At 37.4% G+C, this 27,386-nt stretch overlaps 1 protein-coding gene across 1 annotated transcript; it reads right to left on the bottom strand.

The window, feature by feature from the left end:
- Positions 1 to 112: 112 nt before the first annotated feature.
- On the bottom strand, positions 113 to 27,030 carry LOC134651811 (uncharacterized). The gene is made up of 9 exons (XM_063506923.1): positions 26,878 to 27,030; positions 15,229 to 15,301; positions 13,803 to 14,000; positions 12,431 to 12,544; positions 9,206 to 9,348; positions 7,224 to 7,346; positions 6,351 to 6,504; positions 2,089 to 3,670; positions 113 to 561 (listed from the first exon to the last, which is right to left on the bottom strand). Exons 1-8 carry the CDS (start codon positions 26,907 to 26,909, stop codon positions 2,135 to 2,137), a joined length of 2,373 nt encoding a protein of 790 aa, XP_063362993.1. The 5' UTR covers positions 26,910 to 27,030; the 3' UTR covers positions 113 to 561; positions 2,089 to 2,134.
- Between the last annotated feature and the right edge of the window lie 356 nt (positions 27,031 to 27,386).

Below are 27,386 nucleotides of genomic sequence, written 5' to 3'. Positions count from 1 at the left end.
CTCGCTCGCACTCGCATAATAGTGCAAACGGGATGTATAGAAAGTAAATTACGTTCTCGACGGCGTTTATGTCAGTGACAAACTGATGGTAACCGTACTGGAACACGGAAAACCCCGTCGAATGGACTTCTAATAGCTCACGGACTTTTCAATTAACGATTAGTAAGTGCCTATTCGTAAATTTCAAAAATTAAATACATCAAACTAACAATTTTGAGTCGAAAAGGATGACATACGGCTCTATTTATTACATATCGTACTAAAAGATGTAAGCATGAAGAAATCATAATATATAATTATCTAAGTTTGGAAGAACAAATCACAGAGCTGGCATACTTTCTAGTATGCAAGCATTGTTTCTACGAATAAAACTTGCTAAGCAATAAAATATGCTAAAACATGAAATTTAATACAGACGGTTTCCTGTATGTAAAGAGAGCTCATAATAACCAGACTAGTCAGTCAACAAAGTACGAAGTTTAGTCGGTGTCGTGTCTATTGCGTTTTCCTTTTATTGGACTTTTTTGTGCGAGGTATGGTAGAAGAAGCCGTCAGCATTGCCTGGAAATAGAGAAATAAATTGAAAAATAACAAAGCGGAAGCCCTACATACAGAGACGAGTAACATTTTTATGGAGATGGAGGTAAGTGTTGTATGTTGATACTAAAGTCGGTTTTTTAGGGTTAGGGCAGTCAACTAGGAACCCTTAGTTTTTACTAGTATAGCTGGAGTAAAAGGACATTCCGCCAAAATTCTAATTTTAAATAGATACAGTCAGTTACAAAGGGTTTCATTAGGTCACTTTTTTGCACAATTGGATGCTGACTGTACCTAGTTTTTTAGGGTTCCGTAGCCAAATGGCAAAAAACGGAACCCTTATAGATTCGTCATGTCTGTCTGTCTGTCCGTCCGTATGTCACAGCCACTTTTCTCCGAAACTATAAGAACTATACTGTTGAAACTTGGTAAGTAGATGTATTTTTGAACCGCATTAAGATTTTCACACAAAAATAGAAAAAAAAACAATAAATTTTTGGGGTTCCCCATACTTCGAACTGAAACTCAAAAATTTTTTTTTCATCAAAGCCATACGTGTGGGTTATCTATGGATAGGTCTTCAAAAATGATATTGAGGTTTCTAATATCATTTTTTTCTAAACTGAATAGTTTGCGCGAGAGACACTTCCAAAGTGGTAAAATGTGTGTCCCCCCCCCCCTGTAACTTCTAAAATAAGAGAATGATAAAACTAAAAAAAAATATGATGTACATTACCATGTAAACTTCCACCGAAAATTGGTTTGAACGAGATCTAGTAAGTATTTTTTTTTTATACGTCATAAATCGCCTAAATACGGAACCCTTCATGGGCGAGTCCGACTCGCACTTGGCCGCTTTTTTATGCTAGGGCGCCGATTTTAGTGACAATATGATATTTTATGGCTTTGCTTAAACAGACGATAGCTACACTGAGTATATAGGTAGGTACTTATTTATTTCATAAAATTCTCCAGATTCTCGTGAAAACTTTGATTTTTCATTTTTTCAAAGTTCCTACCTATTTATTGAAACTGACATCTGCCCATTTACTCCAGCTAATTAAAATTTGTCTTACAATAACATGAATTGTTACGTGGAACTGATATTAAATACCCAGAAAAAAAAAACTAATTGGTAGTTGGTATTTTTTAACCAATTTACCAGTTACACAATTCGTTCTTTACTATATATAGAAGCATGGTAATATAATTATGAACAAATACAAAATATGTTATATTTTTTTATTCGAATTCGAACTATGTAACTAAGCAACTAATTAAAATAATAGGTATCGTAATTGTTTTTGCGCAGAGTAAGCTTAGTTCATTCGAAACCTGTGAGAGCAGATACTGTTAATAATTCACACAAGTGTTAGTATCAAATAAATACACATCAAATACGACACTTCACGCTAAATAAATACTTAAATAAAAATAACACAATAAAGTTTAAGTATGTTATTAATTTATAACAGTACCAGCCAGTCATTATGGTATTTGGTAGGGCTCACGCCATGCAACAAATAAAAACAATACGATAATGAAACATACGTTCCGGTCGCGCTGCTGCAACGAGAAAATAGGATAGAGGAAGGCTTCAGACATCTGTACTTTTCGAGGCAGTAGGAATATCATCGTGCAACGAAACGAACTTATATTCTGGGTGGCTCTCAATTTTTGCATCGATCAACTTTTGTAGAGCATCACTCTTTTCCATAATGTCATGTGATATGACTTCGCTTTCAAAATCGGCAGCGTCAACAAAACTAACTTGGTCATCAGCGATAGATTGCGCATCCTCCTTCGGGGTATCGAATGGCGTATTTATGTCAATATATCTTTGAAATTCAGTTTGTTGGTCATTTCCAGATGACCTTCTGCTATGCGACCGGGACCTCGACGACATTGATGTAGTGTCGGTTTTAGATTTATCGTCACTCTTGTGCCAGAATGCTAATTTGCTAGGCAGTTGTAACAATTTTCCAAGCCCTGAACTATTCCCTTTAGGGATTTTGTTGGGTGATTTAGATTTGTGACGTCTCTTCTTTTCCGCTATTGGATTTACAACCTGCAAAGTTTGGTGTGAAGTAGTTTCTTTAAGAGGTTTATTTGGTAAATTGCTCAGGATGTCATTCAGGCTTTCTAGGGAAGTTGTACCTATTGAGCTACCCATTCCACTACCACTCTTTAAAGTTTCAGATGTTCCCTGTGTAGTATCTGCTTTAGGTGTTGGTGGTGGTGGGGGTGCCCTACATTTCCCATATTTACCTTTAGGTGACTTAGATTTACGTTTACTCCTGGGAGAGTCCTCTGGCGTCCCAAAAGAAGCTTCGTCGTCGCTTTCTGCGGAATCATTCTCATAAGCGGATGTATCTAGACTAGCAGAATCGGCTTTTTCATCTTTAGATGTACACATTTGATCTTTAGGCTCTTTAATTTCATCTTGAGATGCATTCTTTTCCCCTTGAGGTATATTAGTTTCATCTTTAGATGTATTCGTTTCAACTTTGAGTCCATTCATATCATCCTCAGATGCTTTATTTTTACCTTTAGGTACATTAGTTTCATGTATAAATGCACTAGTTTCATCTTTGGGTATATTAATTTCATTTTCAAGAGCATTTGTATTATGATTATTTTCGTCTAGCGTATTTTCAGGCTTTGCTTCAAGATCTGTCTTTTTACAACCCACTACGTTTTGATCATTCATTGTAGTCGGAACGTTTTCTGTCTTTGATGATTCGTTAGTTTCATTGTTATTCTCATCATTGGTAGTCGCAGTTAACTCCTCGCTTTTAGATGTTTTTACTACTTCTGTGTTATCTATATCCTCCTCTGCGTTTTCAAATACTTCCTGAGGTTCTCTGTCTGGCGAAAATTTCGTTTCAGAATTTTCGTTAATAATATTTTCATTTTGGTCCCTCTTATCTACATTGGATTGTTTAAAATTTGTACCTAGAGGATAATTTCCTAAGACTTGTATTATTCTGACTTCATCTCCTACGTATTGATATATAAAGGGAGGATCGGTGTGGGAGAGGAAAAGGTGAGAGGGGAGATTGACTAAGGGGGGCATATTCGCATATTCAAAACTATCGTCGTCTGGAATCTCCTCGATGAATACTTCGTTGTCCTTTAATTTAAATAAAAACTTAAGTCTATATCAAGTATAATGCACTATTGACAAATAAATGATCAATCAATCAATAAGAAACGAAGAAATAATCTAGTAAATGCATAAACAGACTTATATAAAAATTGGGAGAATTATTTAAGAAATAAATTAAATTTAGGTAAGAATAGAACAGAAAACATGCACACAAAAAACTAGAAACTTATACTATACTACTTAAATAACGCCAAATCGTAGAGCCCGTTAACGATTTTAGAGCCAAAATGTAAAATTGATAGATTTAGCCGTTGAAACTGTACACCTCTTGTTACGTAATATCTAAATAACAAGTATTGGTTTCTATTAGCACGTCTTCTCATCTTGCCTTCTAATAATGAGGTCCCGAGCGTGCGTCACCGGCAAAATATGACGAGAAGGGGCAGTTTTTAAAAATTCATCAAAAAATTATACCTAGTGGTCAATTATACAAAATGATGTATAAGAACAGTTTCAGGAAATGTTGTAGATTGTTTCAGTATCAAAATTACGTTGAAATTAAGTCGTTTTTCACGAAAAATTGTCACTTGTTTTGAAGTAATTTCTGGTGTAAATTGATTTCGTCTAACTTTCATTTACTCTTGTTCAATATCATATAACAAAAATTTAGTCTATACAAAATTACCATTTTTAGCAGTCCAAACTTTACGAAATTTACAAATAAGATCGACAAAATCAGTGCATTCCACAAAACGTCCATCAGAAAAAAAATCATTAAAAATTTAGTGAGTCTGTTTTCAAAAAAATGATCTGTAAAAGTGCAAGATAAGTAAGACGTGCTAATAGATACCAGTACTTGTTATTTCTATTACGTAACAAAAGGTGTACAATTTCATCGACTAAATCTATCAATTTTACATTTTTGCGACTAAAATCGATACCGGCCTCTTAAATTACCTACCTACCTAAAGTAAATCTACATTAAGTATAAGTAAGATTAATAAGTCAATCAAAGTACGATGTCTTTAAATTCGTAGGTATTTAATTTGATCCAAATCCAATTTCTAATTGTACGTTATATAACATATTGTATGTACGTCTAACACACAGACAGCAAGATAACTTAGAATACATAAAAAATCCCCATTGTCATGCATCCATAACACACTACATATCAATTGTTGACATAAAATGTTCTACATAAAGTCGATATTTCTAACTGTCCGCCAAATAGCACTGTTTCTCTTTACAGTCGCCCTCAGTTATATCGCAACATGTACTTTAACGTCCTGGTAATAAAGACTGTTCAGATATTGTCGAATTCCCTACAAATTCTATATAAAAATGTGACAACTGGGCAAGAGCCATAGACGTCATTTACGAATAGCTTTTACCTTATGCAATGGGGAAATTGCATCGAGAGTTAATGTCAGTTATGTTTACCCGATCCTTGTAAACTTGTTTATAATTTTTTAATTCTAGATAATGTATGATAAATAGGTAATATTTGCGTTATTATAATGTTAGCCAATCACCATATACATAATTTTATATAAATATAAGTTATTATAACCAGCACCAATTCTACCCTGCGCCGTTCCGTTACATTGAGTTGTCTTTGCAGTGCAAATTTATTTATGAATTTATATTATATTCAATCATTTGTAATTTTCTTTATTGCAAATACAACTCATTATTTACCCATTACCAAATCACAGGCACAGGCCTCCTCTCATGCGCGAGAGGGACTAAAACCATTATTGTCAAAGTAACACATATGTTAGCAATATGACTTATAGCTCGCGAAGATATAAGTACTCCAGTTACATTTAAGCATTAGCTTTACATTTACATACCTAGTCTATCCAAAAGTTATTTTGTGTAAATAATTTCATACAAGTTTCCAATTTTTAAATAATTTCGTTGACAGTTCTGATATCTCATACAAAATCTAAACCCCTGCTTAGTACTACGTAGAATTGCAGTTATTTTGCCTGCCCCAAACAAGAGCGATAGACGTTGGTCCGTGTTCATTTACAATTTTACAGTCCGCAGCAGAAGTAACTAACCGGGCTTGTTCAATCATCAAAGTGATCATATTATTTTAAAAATCGTTTACTTAGTTTTTCTGGGGCCGAATGAAAAAAATCGCGGGCGCGGACGAATGGCGGGTCCAGTCTCCATGACTGGGTTTCCGATCAGCTGGATTTCAACGATTCGAAGTAACTTGATGCAGACGATACTAAAATGTATTAAACCTTCCAAGTAATTCCGTAAATCAAATGACAAGTACACTAAATGGCTGTAAAAAAGGTTCATTGTAAAGAAATTTCAATAAAATCCTACCCGTTGCCGTTACCATTTGACATCTTTAAGGCTTAGCACGCACTGCGGTTTTTAAAAAGCGGTTCCGCTACCGCAAAAAATGTAACGTACGGCATTCTTTATAAGCGCACGCACTTGCGATTTAAGAATGCCGTACGTTACATTTTTTGCGGTAGCGGAACCGCTTTTTAAAAACCGCAGTGCGTGCTAAGCCTAAGACCCATCACTAAGCAGTTATACAAATTTGAAAATATTGAATATCATAACCGCGCCTGCGACTTTAGGCGATCTGAGAGCGAGACGGCTCTATATATATGCATAGCATTATCTTGCTCTTCATTATGAGACTGCCGTAACATGATTAAAAGGGTTACCAGACCTCGGCAGCCTGCGGGCGCTTGATGGCGGTGACGGCCGTGCGCGTGGGCCGCGCGCGCGCGCGCGCCGCGCCCACCGAGCCGGCGCGCGTCAGCGACGCAGAGTTGTCCGCGCTGGAGTAGCCGGAGCTTATGTCTTCGGTGGATTTGATGTGGCTGACAGAAATTAAGTAGTTAGAGGTACCGACCATTTGTGGACTGATCAAATGTGGGTAGAGGGACAAATTTATTCGAATGACGAATAATAACGACCAGTTGCACCATCCGCACTTGACAGATTGATCAACGTCAGCCGGCGCGCCCAGGTTTACTATGAAACTTTCCATACAATACAATCTAGCGAAGTCTTTCATGATGACAAACGGTGCAACCGACCCTAAGTGTAACAATCTTATAATTACCTAATGGCTCTGTGCCCTGTAGATTTCGGGAACCGCCACAACTAATAAATAATTTCTAAAAACTTTATCGACAAAAAAAAAATCCATAAAATTATTCAACCTGCTCACAAAATTTCACGAGAATCGGTCGATAAATGTGACCTGTAGAGGAGAATAGCCGAAAATAACGAAAGCATTTCTGCCCAAGTTAAAAACGGAGACGCTTCGTTCGCGTACTCGGTAAATTACGTGCACAAGCAATGCACAACCAACAACAATAGCGGACTATCAGTATTGTCCAAAAATAAGGTCAGCTCATGTAAGGCTTTATCCTCGATGCGGTTATGACTCACAACTTATGAGAAACTGGCGTGAATTAGCGCTTTGTTCTTGCCGATCAAGCAAACAAAAGCAAAAGTTAGGTACAGTACGTTTGGAAAAGGCTACTTTAGGTATATAATTATGTACTAACGAAATTTCCAAAAGAGCAGTTACCTAAAATCAGGCTCGTCGGCCCGTGCGGTCCGCGGGCCCCTGACATCGACGTCCACCTCGGGGAAATACATGGGTGTTCGGCTGTTGGACTCGGACGCGCTGCGGCGCGTGTTGTAGCCGCTGCTGTAATAATATCGAGTTAAAGGTTGCGTCGAACCATGCTAGGAGCAAATGGAGTAAGACTTCGGCTCACTGAGAGATGTATGCATACGCAACTAATATCGTTCCGTTTTGAATATCCACCAAATCTAAATGATTTAACAGCTCTCATATTGTGATTTTGGTTATATATAGCTGCATGGTTAAACCAATTTGTCAATAAATAGGAACAGAAAAAACTATACTCATCCTTTTCTTTAGGGTGCTAGTACTAGTGAAAGAGAAAGAGGGTTCTCTCTGTCTATGTTTGAAATGAGACAGGCCTTTGACACACTATAGTTATTAACGCGACAGTAAAACCTCCGCCTTGTAAGGTTTGCTATGGACTACTGCATATGGTACTATCATCTGTACCTCTTAGCGACGCGGCGGATCATTCTCGGCTCGGCCAAGACATCGTCGGCCTCGTCGGCCCCTCGCTCGTCGCGGACCTCGCACTCGCTCAGGTCGGACAGACTGTAGCCTTTGCGAATTTGTCGCGTTGAACATCATCTCCTTATTAAGCTTGCTACATATGGACTTAATTAATACTATTATCTGTACCTCTTAGCGACGCGGCGGATCATTCTCGGCTCGGCCAAGACATCGTCGGCCTCGTCGGCCCCTCACTCGTCGCGGACCTCGCACTCGCTCAAGTCGGACAGACTGTAGCTCTTGCGAATTTGTCGCGTTGAACATCCACCTTGTGAAACTTGCTACATATGGACTTATTTAATGAATACTTTATCTGTACCTCTTAGCGACGCGGCGGATCATTCTCGGCTCGGCCAAGACATCGTCGGCCCCTCGCTCGTCGCGGACCTCGCACTCGCTCAAGTCGGAGAGACTGTAGCCTTTGCGAATTTGTCGCGTTGAACGTCATCTCCTTATTAAGCTTGCTACATATGGACTTAATTAATACTATTATCTGTACCTCTTAGCGACGCGGCGGATCATTCTCGGCTCGGCCAAGACATCGTCGGCCCCTCGCTCGTCGCGGACCTCGCACTCGCTCAGGTCGGACAGACTGTAGCTCTTGCGAATTTGTCGCGCTGAACATCCACCTTGTGAAGCTTGCTACATATGGACTTATTTAATGAATACTTTATCTGTACCTCTTAGTGACGCGGCGGATCATTCTCGGCTCGGCCAAGACATTGTCGGCCCCTCGCTCGTCGCGGACCTCGCACTCGCTCAAGTCGGAGAGACTGTAGCCTTTGCGAATTTGTCGCGTTGAACATCCACCTTGTGAAACTTGCTACATATGGACTTATTTAATGATTACTTTATCTGTACCTCTTAGCGACGCGGCGGATCATTCTCGGCTCGGCCAAGACATCGTCGGCCTCTCGCTCGTCGCGGACCTCGCACTCGCTTAAGTCGGACAGACTGTAGCTCTTGCGAATTTGTCGCGTTGAACATCCACCTTGTGAAGCTTGCTACATATGGACTTATTTAATGAATACTTTATCTGTACCTCTTAGTGACGCGGCGGATCATTCTCGGCTCGGCCAAGACATCGTCGGCCTCGTCGGCCCCTCGCTCGTCGCGGACCTCGCACTCGCTCAGGTCGGACAGACTGTAGCTCTTGCGAATTTGTCGCGTTGAACATCCACCTTGTGAAGCTTGCTACATATGGACTTAATGAATACTATTATCTGTACCTTTTAGCAACGCGGCGGATCATTCTCGGCTCGGCCAAGACATCGTCGGCCCCTCGCTCGTCGCGGACCTCGCACTCGCTCAAGTCGGAGAGACTGTAGCCTTTGCGAATTTGTCGCGTTGAACATCATCTCCTTATTAAGCTTGCTACATATGGACTTAATTAATACTATTATCTATACCTCTTAGCGACGCGGCGGATCATTCTCGGCTCGGCCAAGACATCGTCGGCCTCGTCGGCCCCTCGCTCGTCGCGGACCTCGCACTCGCTCAAGTCGGACAGACTGTAGCTCTTGCGAATTTGTTGCACTAAACCTCCTCCGCCCTGTGGAGATTATTATGTTAAATATAGTACACTTTGTTTTATAACTTTTCAGAAACTTGGCTTTATTAAATCTCGTGCTAGAATGGTAGAAATCACTTGATATTTAATTTATTGGAAGTATAAAATTAATATGTGAAGATAAGTGTCAAATTAATTATTTAGAAAGAAATTTTCAACCACCAATTTTTAGAAATAGCTTTAGACGTACACTAAACTAAAGCCAATATGCAACAGAAAAATACTGCTAATACGGTTTAATAAACACTAAATGATAATTATAAAATATTATTACTAAGTCAAAATAATTTTACTTAAAAAAACATCTACATAAGTAGGTAAGTAACTAGTTATCATATGGACTTTAGTAGTAGAAAAATAAACTGATAAAAATCATACTTACATTTTTGTGATCAGTATTGTACAAGGTTTTGGCAAAGCGCATGCAACCACAGTACTAAACTATTACAACAAATGAAAATTTCCGAAAAATATTTAATTAAGTTTAATTTAACCAATTCAGTCACTCAAATCAAGTCTAAATGATGTAACATACATGTGCGTTTACATTACGCATTAAACTAACATAAACCTATTTATAAAATAACGTCACGTAGTATAAAAGTAAAAAGCGTCCTAACACTGACATGATGCGAGGTTTTGGATTCAAACAATTGGAAATGATTGAGTAAATTGAGCATGCGAGAGCTAACACGAACATTAAAAATCCAAATTTCCTCTATTTTTTGTGACTCTTGCATATTGGAACAAAAGACAGAAAAATAGATGAAAGTTCGATTGTCGATGCTCGCGATTATAGCCTGGGTACCTAACAGTGGCGGAGCGTTCATACTGTTCATAGTACTTGAAAGAGAAAAGGCCAGCCAAGTTAGTCCGGTTGCCCAACGAGTAGACACGTATGACGCCATCACCCCTGTTACCTGATTTAAATGCGAAATCAAATCGCGTAATTTGAATCTAATGATATACGTACAGTTGTTAATTATATGGTAAAAAAACTATTCACAAGTTTAAATAAGAATGGCAACAAAGCATACAAAATTAAGGTGCTGAAGTATTATTGTAGTATTAATGGACACTTGACAGTGCGATATGGAAAAAATATTGAAATTTAATATTTCACAACTAAATCGAGTACGAGAGATCTAATGTGATACGTTAATAACGGCATTTGAAACTTTGGTATTAGAAATGGGCATTAGAAATTAACTTCCTAAACGAGCAAACTTGATATGTTACGTCAAAATTTACAATCCACTGGAAAGTTAACATAACCCTAAACATAGCCTAAAATCGTTCTACATCACAGTTGAGTTGAGCCGCGAACATTAGTCGACAAGTATTTCTTTGTTTTCCTTTTCGACGGCGGTCTGACTTCTGGTCCTTCGGCCCCTGGACTTGCTTCTGGGTCTAGTTTCCTTTGCGGTTTTGCGTTTTCTGACCACGACGCCTCGGCTGCGCGCCGAGGATTGCGGCTCAAAATCGGGGTCATTGGCATCAGCGTCATCGCCGGGATAATCGTCGTTGTCGAGTTCGACTATCTCGACGATGCCGGGTAGATTTCGGTCGCCGGCTGGTCGGTAGTCGAGGTCATCGTACGTATCTTGATAGCCGTCGGGAGCGTCGCGACCCGGCACGGCTCTGCGCTCTTGCTCGGGACTCGGCAAATTCAAGTTCTGCGTGAAGCAGCAATGGAAGGGATATCGGAATAGAACGGTGGGAGGGGGAGATTAAAAAAAAGCGTGTTAATAAAATTAAAACAAAAAGTGAAATTAAATTAAGCGTCAAGTGGTAAAACGACATCGACGTGAGTGTGAAACTGGGCATGCTTGATAACAAGTGGTAGCTTTTATTAGCGCTCGCTTGCACTGGTGCTAAGTGCGTTGGCTTGCGAGTCTTTCATACTAAACACGGCTGCCAAATATATTTATATTCACAAGATCTTCTCGCTCGCACATAATCATTTTGACATCGTGCCTGGTCACTGGCGTTAACAGTGTGCGTCGGTAAAAACACTGATAACATGTAATTGCGAGTGGCTGGTCGATGTACGAAATTCCTAAGACACGGTGGACAATTAACTACGATTGGCAGGTATTTTAACGAATACTAATTGTAAAAAAAACGAGGAAGGTATGTGTATTATTTGAATAAACGAAAGCAGTTATGTTAAGCCGCATATCTTCTTTACTTAACCCGTGTATGTCAAAACTAACTGCAAATTGTTTAGTAAACAATATGTATACATATTTGATAGAAAAACTCAGAAGCCATTATCAACCTGTTCATGAAAGCATAGATTAGCACCATACTTAGCAAAAGCGATATTTTTAGAGTGCTTCTAATACAAACCAATGTACGTGTTGTGATCAAACATGCCGTTTCGTTGTCCAAGTTTATTGACATCTACATGACAACAAACTACTAGTAAAAACTGCTAGTAAAATGGCGAACGCAGTTAAAAGGTTAAAGTCCACCGTAACCCTTGTTTAGAGGTCGGCCTAAATGAGAACTGTTTTGTTATCTGGTGTCATTTGTTTGAGTGCACTTACATTTCTGACTCACACCGACTCTTTTTATTTGTTAAGAATTACGGTGTTAAACTAAATGGTAATCTTTAGCCCACTTAGTGCCTTATGAATGGTAAAATAATTGCTTTACAGTTTGAAACATCATGTTATAATTATGTATTATTTAAGTCAAAAAATACTAGTAGTGTATAGTAATATGTCTTGGACGGCAAGTACCTATATTGTGCAATAAGGTATTTATAGCCAACATCATTAAAGGGAGTCAAATCGAAACCTGGCTCCCATGATTCTGGTTATTGCAAAAATATAAAATTCATCATTTCGCCAGATAATAACAATTTGTTACGCGAATTGAGAGTTTTTTAATAACAGGTAATATAGTGCGTAGCAACGTTTATTTCTTAAAAATAATGCATGTCTCCTAACATTGATCAAAACAGTTCTCATTTAAGCAGTCATGAGTCGAAGCATGCCATTAAAATATTACAAGCTAATTAAGTAATGATCGCCTATGCCTATGGTTGTCAACTCACCTTAATGGCTGTCTGCATAATAACTGTGGTGGCGTAGTTCACGCCCTTGGTGCCCAGGTTGAGCACTGTGTGATAGCCCTGGTCTTTGGCCTTTGCTATGTACTCATCTATCTCCTGGAAAAATAAAACTTTATTAAGAAATAAACACTAATAAATATAATAAGATCCAGATATGATGAGATCCTGTGGATTAGGTATAAGCGGTTTATAATTTTGATGTGTATGGTTAGGAGGTTTCCTGTCAGCTAGTAATTGGTGAATTTTATTGTATTCACTTTAAAAAAAAATACGCATAGCTTTCCGTATTTATAAATGCAACCAATGAATTAAAACAATTAGGTATCCTTAAAGGTACTAAGAGACGGTTTGTTTTGTTTTGTATCAGAATTGGGTCATTCGTATATTAGTAGGCCATTTTTTCAGGCTTTAGGTTAGTTTTCGTTCATGTTGTCTCGGATATGGGTGAATATGGTATCGATGCATTCAGTGTAATGCCCTGAACACAAATTGTAGAAGACTTTTCTTTCGCTAGCCGGGCCACTATATATTTTTTTCCTTAATACAAAACATAAACAAACACAAGATCACAAAGTCAGTTTGTAGTAAAAATAGAATATGCACACGATTTAGCATCAAATAACACGGTCGTGTATATAACCTAATATCTCTCTAATTATTGTTTCCGGTTTACGGTAGGTATAGGTATAACGGTACTGGAGCATACAATGAATCATATCATCGTATTATAATGCTCAGAGCGTTTATTGTTACTTAAAGCGGCCAAGGATTTAACACGTTAATACTAACACTAGGCAATGCAAATCAATGACTTTTAATTAACCTTCTGAATTATCTACAAACGAATTATACGTAATATGTAGGTATAATGTAAGTACAACGTTTTTTTGGCTAGGTACACAATAGGCTTGAGGATTTTTACGACACTTTAAACGGTAAGATTTAGAAATACAGTCTCAATGAGAGAACATGGTTTATTTCGACATAAACAATATATGGAGGAGACAGTAGGAGTTACATAAAAAAATATAGATATATTCTATCTTCATCTTCACTGTTATAATTTTCAGTAGAGGATTCCTGCTCCGTCTTCGCATTCAAAAGCTTTGATACGTCGTCTCGTACATCTGACTCTTATGGAGATAGGTCTTATTACAGAAATTTGGACTTTAACTTTCAGCCAGAAAATGCGAGATTTCAGTCTCAATTGATGATCATAATAACGTAACACTTGTATCTAATTTCCTCTATTTTCATCAGCATTAAAAAAACTCTAGCCAGTTTGAAATAACGTTTTATTGTACTGACTCGCCTACATCAGTAAGATTTAACTTATGTAGTTGATAAAACGTACCTGTTCGCGCCTGCACAGCGCCGGGTGTACAAACTTCCTGTACAGAATGGAGGAACCTTTGGTAGCAGGCGAGAGGAGCCACAGCACGAGTACTATCTTCACCTCGTAGTAGAACGGGAACCACGACAGGAACACGTCCGTGAACGTCTCCGTGCACGTGAACAGTGCGAAAACTATCCAGTACATCATCCATTTTACCTGGAAAACATTTAGATTGTTATTTTCATGCTACATGAAGTATCTGGTAGGTAGAAGCCTATAGACGTGCAACTCGCTCATACGATAGTCCGAGTTCCCTTACAAATTAGTCTGACAACTGAGGTGTCGTGTGCCTAAAGCTGTCAGATCGCAATCGCTTGCGCAAAAACTTGTTCTTACGTAGTATGCTGGAGTGTGTTAAGCAAATCCGATAACAAAACGGGATACAGCTAATAGGACAAAGAAGTTTCGGGTTATCAATATGGGCGCACAGAGATAAGGAAATTTCGCTTGTTCCTAAAGATGCCCGCGGAATCAGAGCTTGACAGAATTACATGTGTAAAAACATTGTTTGTCAAACCGGTACTAAATGTGCCTTCGGGAGGGCGAGACACGTTAAAGGAACTAGAACGTGACACATGTCTTCAATTTTACTGTAGTCACCTGCTTTTGCACTTGCGCCGATTAAGTATTCACAATTTATTTGTCTTCATTATATTTTGTATGGGCATCATTTTCTAATGATTTATATAATTGACCAAATATCAAGTTGATGTTACGTTTGGTTTGAGACCATTTACGGAGCGGATACCACCCACGCCAAATTGGCTCGGTAAGGATGTTGGTAAAAACGTCTTTTATGGACACTATTCTTCAAGCTCGTTGGTCGTTTGAAAGTTTTGATGAATGCCTTAACCACAAAATGCTTAGTCATTACTGTATCCTTGAAAATATAAACGCTCATTGTTCTGTAATATTTAGCACTAATCTACAATATTACCTGACATAGGCCGTGTCGAGAACGATTTATTTTGCATTCAAATCTTAAAGTCAAAGAAGTCACTGTGTTTAGAATGTTGTTAACATATATAATTGATGCTACGCCAGTTAGCATTAGCATAACGGATAACAATACGCTTTAGTCTTCACATTACCAAACAAACATCAAAGTACGTAGCTAATGAATGAACCTTTTACTGCTAGTTGCTTTGTTTCTGTAAATAAAAAGGGTATATACACGGTGCGCTAATTTCCGCATGAGGGAGGTAAAGGACACGCCGGGAATCGAAGCGTTGCTAACAGCTTGAGCGCACACCCGTGACAAAGGCTATAAGTTTCAACGTAGGTACGCCACACTGTTTTCAATGCGCATTTATTTGCCCTATGTAGTATCAATCACTACTCCACAAACTAGGTCAAAGTTATTTAATAAAAAGGGTTTACTTACGTATTCTTTCAAATTCTTCGTCCGTACAGCTTTATATGAAGCGTAAGCCGGGTAGAGGGTCCCGAATACCAATCTGCAAAACGGATACAGCACCAGATAAGATATCATTCTTGGGGCGAGGAATCCGATGATTAGGGAAAGGATAGTAAAGTTTCCAAACGTCACACTAGGTACGCATTTGCTCAGAGCAAAGCCTAAGTTCACGAAGAATCGACGCAGGACTCGATCTCTCGGGCCGAGAGAGGAGTCATCGTCGCTTTCGACGACGTTTGGGTCGTAGGCGACAAGTTCACGGCCGGTTTCGAATTTGTCAGCAGCGAGACGAGCGGTGCCTTGCTCGAACTTGTTGACAATGAGTCTAACGCTGGACAGTCCGAGGCTGAGCGTCGGCAAGCGATGGTCGTCACGGTTACCGGGCGCGCTTGCCTCCATGGAGACGGTCGAACGGCGACATTGGAACTATACACGACAACTGCACTAATTGATTACGTCTGTCCGAGTGCGTTCCCGTATGGTTTTATAAACTGATGCGCGCTAGCATGTTGTTTTATTGATACTGAGTGTTGAAGATCTCTTGTACCATGATTGGCGTGATGCGGAATAACTGAATCAACAGCATTTGCAATTTGGAATGCTAGTTGTTCTACATGGCCGAGAGCACGCAATAGCTACTTGGAAAAGCTTCCACTTAGTGGCTAGACGTCAAATACGTTATGTTTGAATGCGCAATTATAATGGTCAGATATATCAGTTCTTTATTTGTCTGCCTTGTTTCCTATTTGGATTCCATCAATACTATTAATTATAATGATGATCATAAAATCTTCATTAAGAACCAAATGGAAACTTTAACCAAATTAATAAATAATAAATATGTTCATATTCATGTTGTCATATATATATGGATGACTCGGCTTGCAAAGGGATGGCACACTCAAGCTTGAAATACATAAAGGTGTTATTGCAGCGGATTTAGTAAAAGCTAGCCACATTTCCCTTCCTGTCCGTCCCTCTATCACTAAGGAAAAAAAAAGGTGCCAACTTAATAAGGTTAACTATGTTTATGATGTTTTTCGGGCACTAAAACGTGTTAAAAATAGTTTTATTTCAGATCAACATCATAAAACTCATAAATTTGAGTCATTACTGTATTCAGACGACCAATTCCACACGTTCACAAGTTTCACAACTGAAAAAGTGCACCAGCCCGTGACAATTTAACGAGAAGCTAATAATGCTGGACATAACTACTAAAATTCAGTCTCACAATAGTCTAGACCAGATGTATAATACCCAATATTTATACATCAACAGTATTTTGGCAACATTTCAAAACCTGCACGCGCATGAAAATTTTATATACACAAGTTACTTATTTCTTTATGAGAGACAATTAATCTAATAGATGCGTTTAAAGAACCGGAAACAAGCAATGCTATTTTGCACATGATTGGTCGATTTGGTCGCCGGCATTTACAGTTAAGCCAATTGAAGATGGTCTCCCCACTTCATCTGGCCCCTTACTGACACTTCGCAACCAGGGTACACTACAAGCATCTTATAAGACTGGTCTAGTTAAAAATAAACAAGACAATTGCATGGCAGATGCGCGCACATTGGGTGATTTGTATATGTATAGGTGTAACAATCATGTATTGTCCTGTTGCAAACACGAGATTTGTTTGTATAAGTTTGCAGACTGTTTGATGCAAAGGAGAGAATGCAGTCTAGTCTAGTTTGCTTTGTAACGAAATGCTATTCGAATACTCAGACAAAATTGTAGTAAGTAGATAGGTATCAGGCTTGCAAGACAAGAATATGAAGTGACAAACGAATTTAGGTATAATGGAAACGAGTATATATGAGAAAGTGAGCTCGTAAATATGTGAATCCCACGCGAATGATATCATATTCTCTTTATTAGTTCTCGAGTTCCTCGACGATGAGAGAATTTCAACAGAATTCAAATGAACTTAATTATCTACTGAAAAATCAAAATATTGCAAGAAAGAAACGCAAAACGCTTTGGAACAGAAAAATTAGAACAAACTTAAAGCGGAAGCAGCGCCCTTCGTTCCAATTCTCCTTTGTTCGATCTTATAAGAGTTATAAAAAATATTCGTCCTAATTTGTTCCGGAGTGTGTTACATATGTTTTTATTTGCAATACAAACCGTCTGTATTCCGTATACTTTCAAATACATATGTACATATGACATCCAAAATTACGTTTGCGGGCGTGTGCGTGAGATAACTTCTTGTAGTAATACATCCTAATTAGCACTCTAGACGAAATTAAAGTTTGTTTTATTGTCATATATCATATTCATTCTCTTTTATTATTTTTACGAAAATATGTCTGATTAGAAAAATGTTATTTCTAACTGCTCTTATCAATCTTATTTTGAACTGTTAGTCTCTTTAAAGTTATTCATTACGCTATTCGAAAGAGTTTCTTATTTGGTTCTTTCCTTTCTATCAGGTGAGAACTATGGTCAATCGTGGTCAGATTGTAATACATAAAATAAAAAATACAGGTTTCAAAATTAACGGATTAGAGGCGATAAATAAGGCGATGCCAATGATGCAAACTGCTCACCAAATGAGGCGTAAAACGCGCCCGAGTATGAACTGTTTAATCAGTTTAATGTATTGATTTCATTTACAGCCGGTGTACCAATAGACATGCCAGAAATACTTTTAGAATCCATCTTCAATGGTTTTAATTACACGTTGCGATATTTTATTACTTCTCCTAACCTAATAACTATTTTGGGAGCCGACACGAGTTATTGCTTAATGCTAAAAATGGCACTTCCTGAACGTCCTTCCTTCCTGGGCGCTGGGCGCTACATTCGCCTCCTTTCTTAAAGAGAAAGACTAGGGAAGCAAAAAAATACATGGCTCTTTCAGTACATTAGGTGTTTAATAGCAATCCAGAAATCAAAATCATATTTTGGTACCTATAAAGAGTATAAGTCATACATAAATATTGTATTTACGTTGCGTTGACTCTCTCTCGGGAATCGCTTACTAATATCTAGATTTACGAAAATATAACTCCTCCACGATATAGGCCGCATAGCATATAGGTCAAGAACCTCCGGTGGGCAGTGCATCTTAAAGCGCATCTCACGCGATCCGGTTTAGCCTTTGTGCGTCGACTTGTTTACATTGTAGGGTTATCATATTAAGATTGGAAAGCCAGATTGGGTACTGGCAATAATAAAGAAACGTTAACTAACGAAGATACTTTAACCATTTCCTTTTTCACGGTGATTTTAAAATAACACACTTTGATTACAAAATAAATTGCAGACACTGGGTTCATAAAACCAAATAATGAGAAGAAAGTAGTAAGAATGAGAAAAGAAACGACTTATTTGGCTGTTAATGATAGATATATTAGGCAAGTGATAAAGTAGAAAGCTAATATGCAGTGTTTGAGGGCGTCATTTTACTTTGTTTTCGTGAAATGACCGCCATACTACCCATGCAGTGTGCTATCCTCTTGAAGTCAATAAATGACAAAATAGCATGTAATTCGCGTTTGTGGCACCACTTTTGGTAATGATTGATATTATAAACTCGTCTAGTCAGATTTAGAAAGATTAAATAGAAGTTAGCAAGCGTGTAAATATTATTTATAAACGTGGTTCCGTGCCTTCTGAATCATATTTTTCAATAAATATGTATATATATATCAGGTGAATTATAGCGTTTAGGACTAAATAATATTACTTGTTGATGCGCACTACCTCAAAGTGCATGGAATAATTTATGTCTTGACAAGGGCTTTGTTCAAAGTGACTCATCGTAGCTTGAACTTTGAAGACAATAGAAACTAATGTAGATTCGATTATTGTCTGAAGGCTATTAGTGATATTTTTTCCTCGTTTTGTGAAGCGTATATGTAATTTGCGTGTTAATGGTAGCACACAACAGTTGGATAACAATAACAAACGTAGGTAACTAATGTTACAAAAAAAAACAGTTTTCTTGCTATTTCTTTTCTATTTCCATTTTTTCTGTTTTCTATCCTGATCAGGAAGAACTGAGGAAACACATGTTTTATGATAACTGTCACTATTTACCCGCAACTTTCGGCTAAATCGGCTTTACCTAGACTTTTGAGCATACTGTGTGTTGTGTGCAATTTATTTATACGTCAAAGGTTGTATTGGTTCTTCCCTAAATGATACGGTCCAAATCGGACGTGTAGAAGTCTTTTTTCTATAATTTCTATTTTTTTTTCAGATACGAGATTCTATTTTCTATATTTTTATCAGATACGAAAATATAGTCCCAGAAAACCACACCGTTTACTAAATTTCCAAATCCATATTAAGCAGCAACTTCCTACTGCAATAGAGTACAGCTATTGACGCACCAAATACGGCGCGTGCGCATCGCACCAGGGTCGATGTAACGTCCAGTAGAGCGTGAATTAACTAATAATCGCGCTTTGTGGAATTACGTATAATTACTCCTGATAAAATGGCATACGGACAAAGAAATTCATCTTTTGCCTTTTATTATTAAAGAGTGTGTTTAGTGAACGCAAAGGAAAACACATCTCTGTCAGCGGAAATGTTGTAATTTTGATGTAGACCATTTTTTAGGGTTCCGTAGCCAAATGGCAAAAAACGGAACCCTTATAGATTCGTCATGTCTGTATGTCTGTCTGTCTGTCCATCTGTCCGTCCGTATGTCACAGTCACTTTTCTCCGAAACTATAAGAACTATACTGTTGAAACTTGGTAAGTAGATGTATTCTGTGAACCGCATTAAGATTTTCACACAAAAATAGAAAAAAAAACAATAAATTTTTGGGGTTCCCTATACTTAGAACTGAAACTCAAAAATTTTTTTTTTCATCAAACCCATACGTGTGGGGTATCTATGGATAGGTCTTCAAAAATGATATTGAGGTTTCTAATATCATTTTTTTCTAAACTGAATAGTTTGCGCGAGAGACACTTCCAAAGTGGTAAAATGTGTGTCCCCCCCCCCCCCCCTGTAACTTCTAAAATAACAGAATTATAAAACTAAAAAAAATATATGATGTACATTACCATGTAAACTTCCACCGAAAATTGGTTTGAACGAGATCTAGTAAGTAGTTTTTTTTAATACGTCATAAATCGCCTAAATACGGAACCCTTCATGGGCGAGTCCGACTCGCACTTGGCCGCTTTTTAAATTTACAGATTAAGACTAAATCATATACGTACCTATCTATACTTCGTTTTTTTTAGCATTAGAAAAAAGGTAAACAATCTTGATGTGTCTTTTAATTGAAAAACATGTTTTAAAAATAAGTCACGGCAAATATGTAACAATTATGAATCTAAAACGATCATTTATATTCTTCTGCTTTCATAAGTATATGTTACTGATTTTTAAAAAGCGTTTTTCTATTAAAAGACATGTCAAGATCGCTTACCTTCTTTCTAATGCTAAAAAAAAAACGAACTATAGAACGACGACTCTAGTACGACATAATAGGCAGATGTTCGCTACGTTTGCTGCATAATTGCATTTAAAAAGGTAGAAACATCAAGCCGTTTGTCATAGGGACATTTCTGTATTATTAATGAAATTTCTAAAAACTTGTGTTATTCAGCATCATGGCATAATGCAACATAAGATAACTACTTCGTATAGGTATCCCCGCTTCGTATGCACTTCACATCTTTAAAGTGTGCCACATTAGATTTAAGATATAGCGCGTTGCGGGAGGGGAGGCCCTTTGCTCTAATTACAAATATAGAATTGTAAAATGGTATAAGTACCTACATACAATGTACACAAATATGAAACATGTAATCAGCTTTTAAATCTACAACTGAGCACAAACAGCAAGATTGTATCTTCCAAGCAAAACCTAACACCAGGTACGGAGCCGCTCGAGGTTGTTTTAAATGTGATTTCACTTATCCGAAAATGGTCGCAACCTTGAGACCTTCTCGGTGATTATTGTGTTGCGAAGCTCAAGGCAAAACCCCACAACATTTCAAAAACGTACTTTACGAATCACACTTAAACGAATGGTTAAGAAACAATTGAAGTCGGTATTCTTTTACAACCGGCATTTTTGCAGATAATTGATTTCCTGACTCTACATTTGTGTTTTATAAAATCAAGCATGCCACAATTTCGGGTAATATTGTCACGGACTCACGGTATTGTAAATGAAACACGGTCATCATGACCGGACGTCGTATATACGCACGATAGTTGACTATGCGATAGTTATTTTCGGGAGCGTAACCTACATTAAACCAGGTACATAAATTAAGACTCCTGAACCATTTAAATTACATAGTGAGCCACCGAAGCGTTATGAAACAACAACAAAAACTGCTTAGTTACCAGTTTTATTTAATTCTGAATTCGATTTAAAATTGTCCTAATTTACAAAGCTATTAAGGATTTCGAATAATATTTGTTCGCGAGTAATGACTTTTTGAATGAGTCACTTACAAGAGTTTGATGAAAATAAAGATCATTCAAACGACTTACATTTTATTACCAATATTAAACAGTAAATAACACCTTTACATAAGTACAATTAAATATAAATAACAACAACATGATCCTCGTAATAAATAGTAATTCTTATCTCCAGTTTCGTTCGAGAAGACATTTTTTAAATAGGTCAGTCTACTTCACCGCAAAACTGGACCCCGTCGAGGTTAACCCTAAAAGGCAAGACAAGCGGCCTCTATAAGGTCATAATTATGTCGGAGTCAAGGTATTCGACGTATGAACGTATTGAGCGCACTCGGAACAGACACTAATAACACCTACTGATAGTGAATCACAGTACGGTTAGGTGTCAACGCACTTCACTAAGTTGCATAGAATATCGGTCGCGGCGCGGGCGCTTGCGATGTGCGCTTGAGACTAAAGCTTCTTCGAATCTTCACACAACCAGGGGGCGAACGGCCGGGTTTACCGAAAATAGCACCCGGCAGTGCAACGGGGTATCCCGGTGACGAATTCCGAAGCTTGCTGCTCGTTTTCACTGGAGCTAGTTGACGATGCTCTAATTCTATTTCCAATATTAGCGTCAATATTCGTGTAAAATTCTTCGTTTTCTTCAATATATAGTTTGCTCAACTTTTCCGTTAGTCAATTTGAAATTTTAGACAACAATGAATGAACGAGTGGTCGTGTAGAGAGCTGGTAAACGTCTGAAGGTTAAAAATGGGACTAAGAAATGAAATGTTGCCAATTTTTGGTGCTAGTGGCAAGTCTCGAAAATGAGAATGATTGGAGATTTGCCAACACAGCTGAACTGCGTTTGTGAATGCATAATGTAGTAGCAATTTAGTGATAATACGCCATGGCATTGTATTACGTTATGAAGTTAAATTATTTATCTTGATAGATCTGAGGGCCTACTGCGAACTACGTTCTACGTGTTGCCTCTCTGTCGCACTTGTAAATTCGTACGTAAGTGTGACAGAGAGGCATCACGTCGAACGTGGTTCGCGTAGGCCATCTGTATCCATGTGCTTGCATACAATGTGCAACGTAATTAAAAAAAACCGGCCAAGTGCGAGTCGGAATCGCGCACGGAGGGTTCCGCACCATCAACAAAAAATAGAGCAAAACAAGCAAAAAAACGGTCACCCATCCAAGTACTGACCCCGCCCGACGTTGCTTAACTTCGGTCAAAAATCACGTTTGTTGTATGGGAGCCCCACTTAAATCTTTATTTTATTCTGTTTATAGTATTTGTTGTTATAGCGGCAACAGAAATACATCATCTGTGAAAATTTCAACTGTCTAGCTATCACGGTTCGTGAGATACAGCCTGGTGACAGACGGACGGACGGACGGACGGACGGACGGACGGATGGACAGCGGAGTCTTAGTAATAGGGTCCCGTTTTTACCCTTTGGGTACGGAACCCTAAAAAGGGAACTTAAATAATATCACTATAATATGTATATATAAACCCGTGTCATTATGAAGTCGGTTTTTATTTTAATTTGGATTCTGAACAAATACCATACAATACAGTAAGCCAAGAAAATGTTTTCCTTTGACATACTGTAGATTTTATACATATTAGAATATTTAAATTTTAATTTTGTTGTGTGTTCTCGTTTTTTTTTTTTTTTTTAATTATTTATGTTATTATTTAAACACTAACAATATAAACGCCTCAGAATTTTCTACAGAATATAATATGTATATCAAATTCAATAATGTCAGCTAGTGTACATAATTTCATCACCTGTGTAAATAACCAGAAAAAAAAGTGTGATAAAATCTGATCTTTTTGTTACCATATGAATCATTTCTTAAAATTGGTTTATAGGAAACTTTCAATTTACTAATAACTTACCCCCTTATTAAATCTTATCGAAAAAAACAACTTTGAAATGCTTTTTAAATTATTTATAACCATAGTGCATTTCATATTGATTTAAATTAGCCTCAAGCTTAATATACCCTGAGTCGTTGTCACACAAAGAAAAAAAGTTCTTTTTTTTTTAAATATCTTGTATGAAGGGTCCAAATTTTTGAAATTCGGTTGCGACCCCTAAAATATTTTTTTTTTCAATCCACATTTTGTTTTGTATTGGAAGAGACTACATTAAGCGGGCGAGATGTAGAAAATGTTAACTTCGACGAAATAAGCAACACCGTAACTTAGATAGGTAGTTTTGAGAAAATGTCTATGCCTACTAACCTACTTTAACACAATGTTATACAAATTGTATGAAAGATGTTAGCTACAACCAAGGAATGCTCCCATAACTGAATTGTATGGCATGACCTAGGAATTCCTGGTTCTGTACTGATTTTGTATATAAAACCAGTACCAGGAGCGTACATGAACATATTGTTAGAGTCTGTGCGGAAAGAGAAGAGACGTAGAATATATGGGGCTCAATACAATCCACAATTCTTCTCTTTCCGCACAGACTCTATATTATATATTATTATAGACACTTTACATGTACTTTAGCCTTCTCATTAAAAAACTTTCCAGTTGAAGTTACATAACAAGGTAAACAACTGCCCTAAACCATTAACATTTTTGGTAAAGGCTGTTTCAATAAAAAAAAAACCCGTGCATATCACTAATAAATTGTTAACCGGTTAAGTAATAAATAATTGAATTCCGTTAACTTCGGGGTATGGTTAAGTACGTTTAAGAGAACTAAATGGCATAGTTAATTTAAAAAAAAAAAATTTTTTGTGCATTTTCACAAAAAAAAGTTCAAAAAGTAATTAAATGTAGCATATAGCGTTGTTGTAACACGGGCATTACATTTAACTCAACGAAAAGATTGCAATCTGTGACATATCAATGTCATTTTGAACATCGATCGACCGAGATTGTACTTAAGTTTAGTAGCAAATGTAGGAACTCATTCTAAACACTAATCAATATGTAAACCGGCTCTAAGGCAAGTGTACACGCTTGTAGTGGCCTTATAGGAAAAAATAAATTATTGATTATCTCTGAAATGGAGTTAATTAGAATATTGGTGTCTTTGAGAAAGTTACTTGATTTAAGCTCAGAAATGCACCCTTGAAAGTAACGGAAATCAAAAAAAACACGGTGTATAGGCATTACACTGCACTCATGGTGCTACGCATGGCACTGTAATGAATTTGTTCCAACTGATAGGGAGATTTTGTGAATTCAAATACCAGGTTACGAATTTGGTTGGTGGACCAAATAAACAGGAACAATAAGTTTCCTGGTGCCTATAATCTAGGCCCAAGATGAAACTATGTGTACAAACTTTTGTCATTATCAGATTTTGCCGCTGAACTTGTTAATTCCTTGAACTTTATCCAAATATTTTTAATAGGACAAGTACGACAAACGACAACTGGCAGATTTAATTGTATATTGTGAGAAAAGCATATTTACTTTTCAAAATGTAATCTAATACCTTTAAACGAGCTATTCTTGTTTATATATATATATATATATATATATATATATATATATATATATATTTCGGCGGAAACGGCTCTAACGATTTCGATGAAATTTGCTATATGGGGTTTTTTGGGGGCGAAAAATCGATCTAGCTAGGTCTTATCTCTGGGAAAACGCGCATTTTCGAGTTTTTTATGTTTTCCGAGCAAAGCTCGGTCACCCAGATATTAGGTATTAATTAGTGTCCGACCGAAGGTTCGGTTTCGGTTTCGGTTTCGGCCAGTTTCGGCCAAAAAATCATGTTTCGGCTGTAGTTTCGGTTTCGGCCAAAAAACGGCCGAACCTTTCGGCCGGGCCGAAACTTACAAAATGGTACTTCGGACAAAGACCAAAAGTTGGGGAATAAGTAGGACAACAATATTAATACCTACATATACTGATTCATGTATATTAGGTACAGTCATTAATTGGTTTATTATAAAACACAATTCCACTAATGAGGGCGCCACTGGACGGTTGACGCAGTCTTAAGAGGCTGTCAATACCTATAAGTGAATGAGATAGCACTGTCGTATGTTACTGAGCCCTGGGCAAGATAATAATAAGAAAACTAGCCTCACTTTTTACCTCAATTTACCATTGGTTTGTGTTCCACGTGTCCTCTACTTCAGCTTAGCCTTTGGCCTCGCTGCGCCATGCTCGGCCTGCGGTCTCGCTTTTGAATACAATGGACATTGGGTTGGAGTCTGTGCTCAACTACTTATCCTTAAACCTTAAGCACGGCTTTGACTTCGCATGAAAGTTCGCCTCAATGGGGCACTTCGGACTTTTCGGCCCAGGTGAAGATCGGTACCCGGCCTTGCGATATTGTTAACAAAAAATTTCGCGCTCGCTGCGCTCGCGTTTTTGGTTGACCCTGTGTCTACATGTTAGCTTGACTGGTGAATGAATAGAGTTAGACCAACAAAATTCTGCAATGATTTTGATAGCATACGCAGTGCAACTAGTGCAAATATTCTTTATACGTCATAATTTCATAGAAGTTTTGACGTTTAAAATAACACTTGCACTGCGTGTGTTATCAACTTATCAAAATCGTTGCAGAATTATCTTGGTCTAACTCTAGTAATTTTCATAAAAAACTGCTTAAGTAACATCAATTTCAAGGACATTGGGTGTTGACAGCCCCATAATATGTGTGTAAAAGCGGTTTTATGACATTTTTTCAACGATTTTAACAAGTCTACAAAAGTTTCGGTTTCGGTTTCGGCCTAAACTAGAGCCAAAGCCGAACATTCGGTTTCGGTTTCGGTTTCGGCAAAAAAACATGTTTCGGTCGGACACTAGTATTAATGTAGTTACTACATTTCTCGTTTGTGCGTAAAAACGTAATGTACCTTTGTCTCTTACTATTTAAAATACATCGCATTTTATTGTATCGAATGTCAAATTTCAAATCAAACCAAACGTCAATCATCACGTCAAATCATTTATTTTTGCGTCAGTTTATTAATTACAGTATAGAGATGATTGTTAATTATTTTATTTATTATAAAGAAGAGATAGAGAATTTCTACAGTCAATAATCATTTATACAGATCGATACCGACTGAATAATCAAACAAAGGGTAGACAGATGTGTAATCTTAAAAATAAACTTGCAATACGTCACAAGGAATCAACATTGTACAAGATGCAGGTAAATTTAAATATAAAAAATGGACTACTTACATTACTAATCGGGATATTATAGACGATATCATATTAACGGCCACATATGAAAAACACTCTCAAAAAATCATAGAATTTAACATGACAAACACAACCGCTCAGCAGTACGTCCGAGTCGCCATATTGAATTGAGTTGAAGTTTGAAATATGTTTTCGTCACGTGATCAATCAATATATTAAGTAGCAAGTTTAAGTAGACTACAAGACATCCAAAACTTTGTTTTTTTTACATGATTTATAGTATGTAGTTGTAAAATTGTGCCTTATTGTTTATTTTTATTAAATATTATTTTTTTGCGGTTCAAATACAATTTTACCAGATGAAGTCTCACAAATGTACGCTAGCGCCATCTCAATATCAGGTGCGTAACTATAACTTTTTATTTTTGCGCCATCTGTGAATACTTCTCAGAATTACAACGTAAAGAGAAACTACGTGTTGGGTAAAATTGAATCTTAGCGGGATATGTTTAAAAGCATAGTAACTTCTACGTGAAGCGTATTTATAA

This window comes from Cydia amplana, chromosome 10 (assembly GCF_948474715.1).
Source record: "Cydia amplana chromosome 10, ilCydAmpl1.1, whole genome shotgun sequence".
Lineage (NCBI taxonomy): Eukaryota > Metazoa > Arthropoda > Insecta > Lepidoptera > Tortricidae > Cydia > Cydia amplana.
Note: the sequence above shows the minus strand (reverse complement) of the source record. Positions and strands in the feature narration are given on the sequence as shown.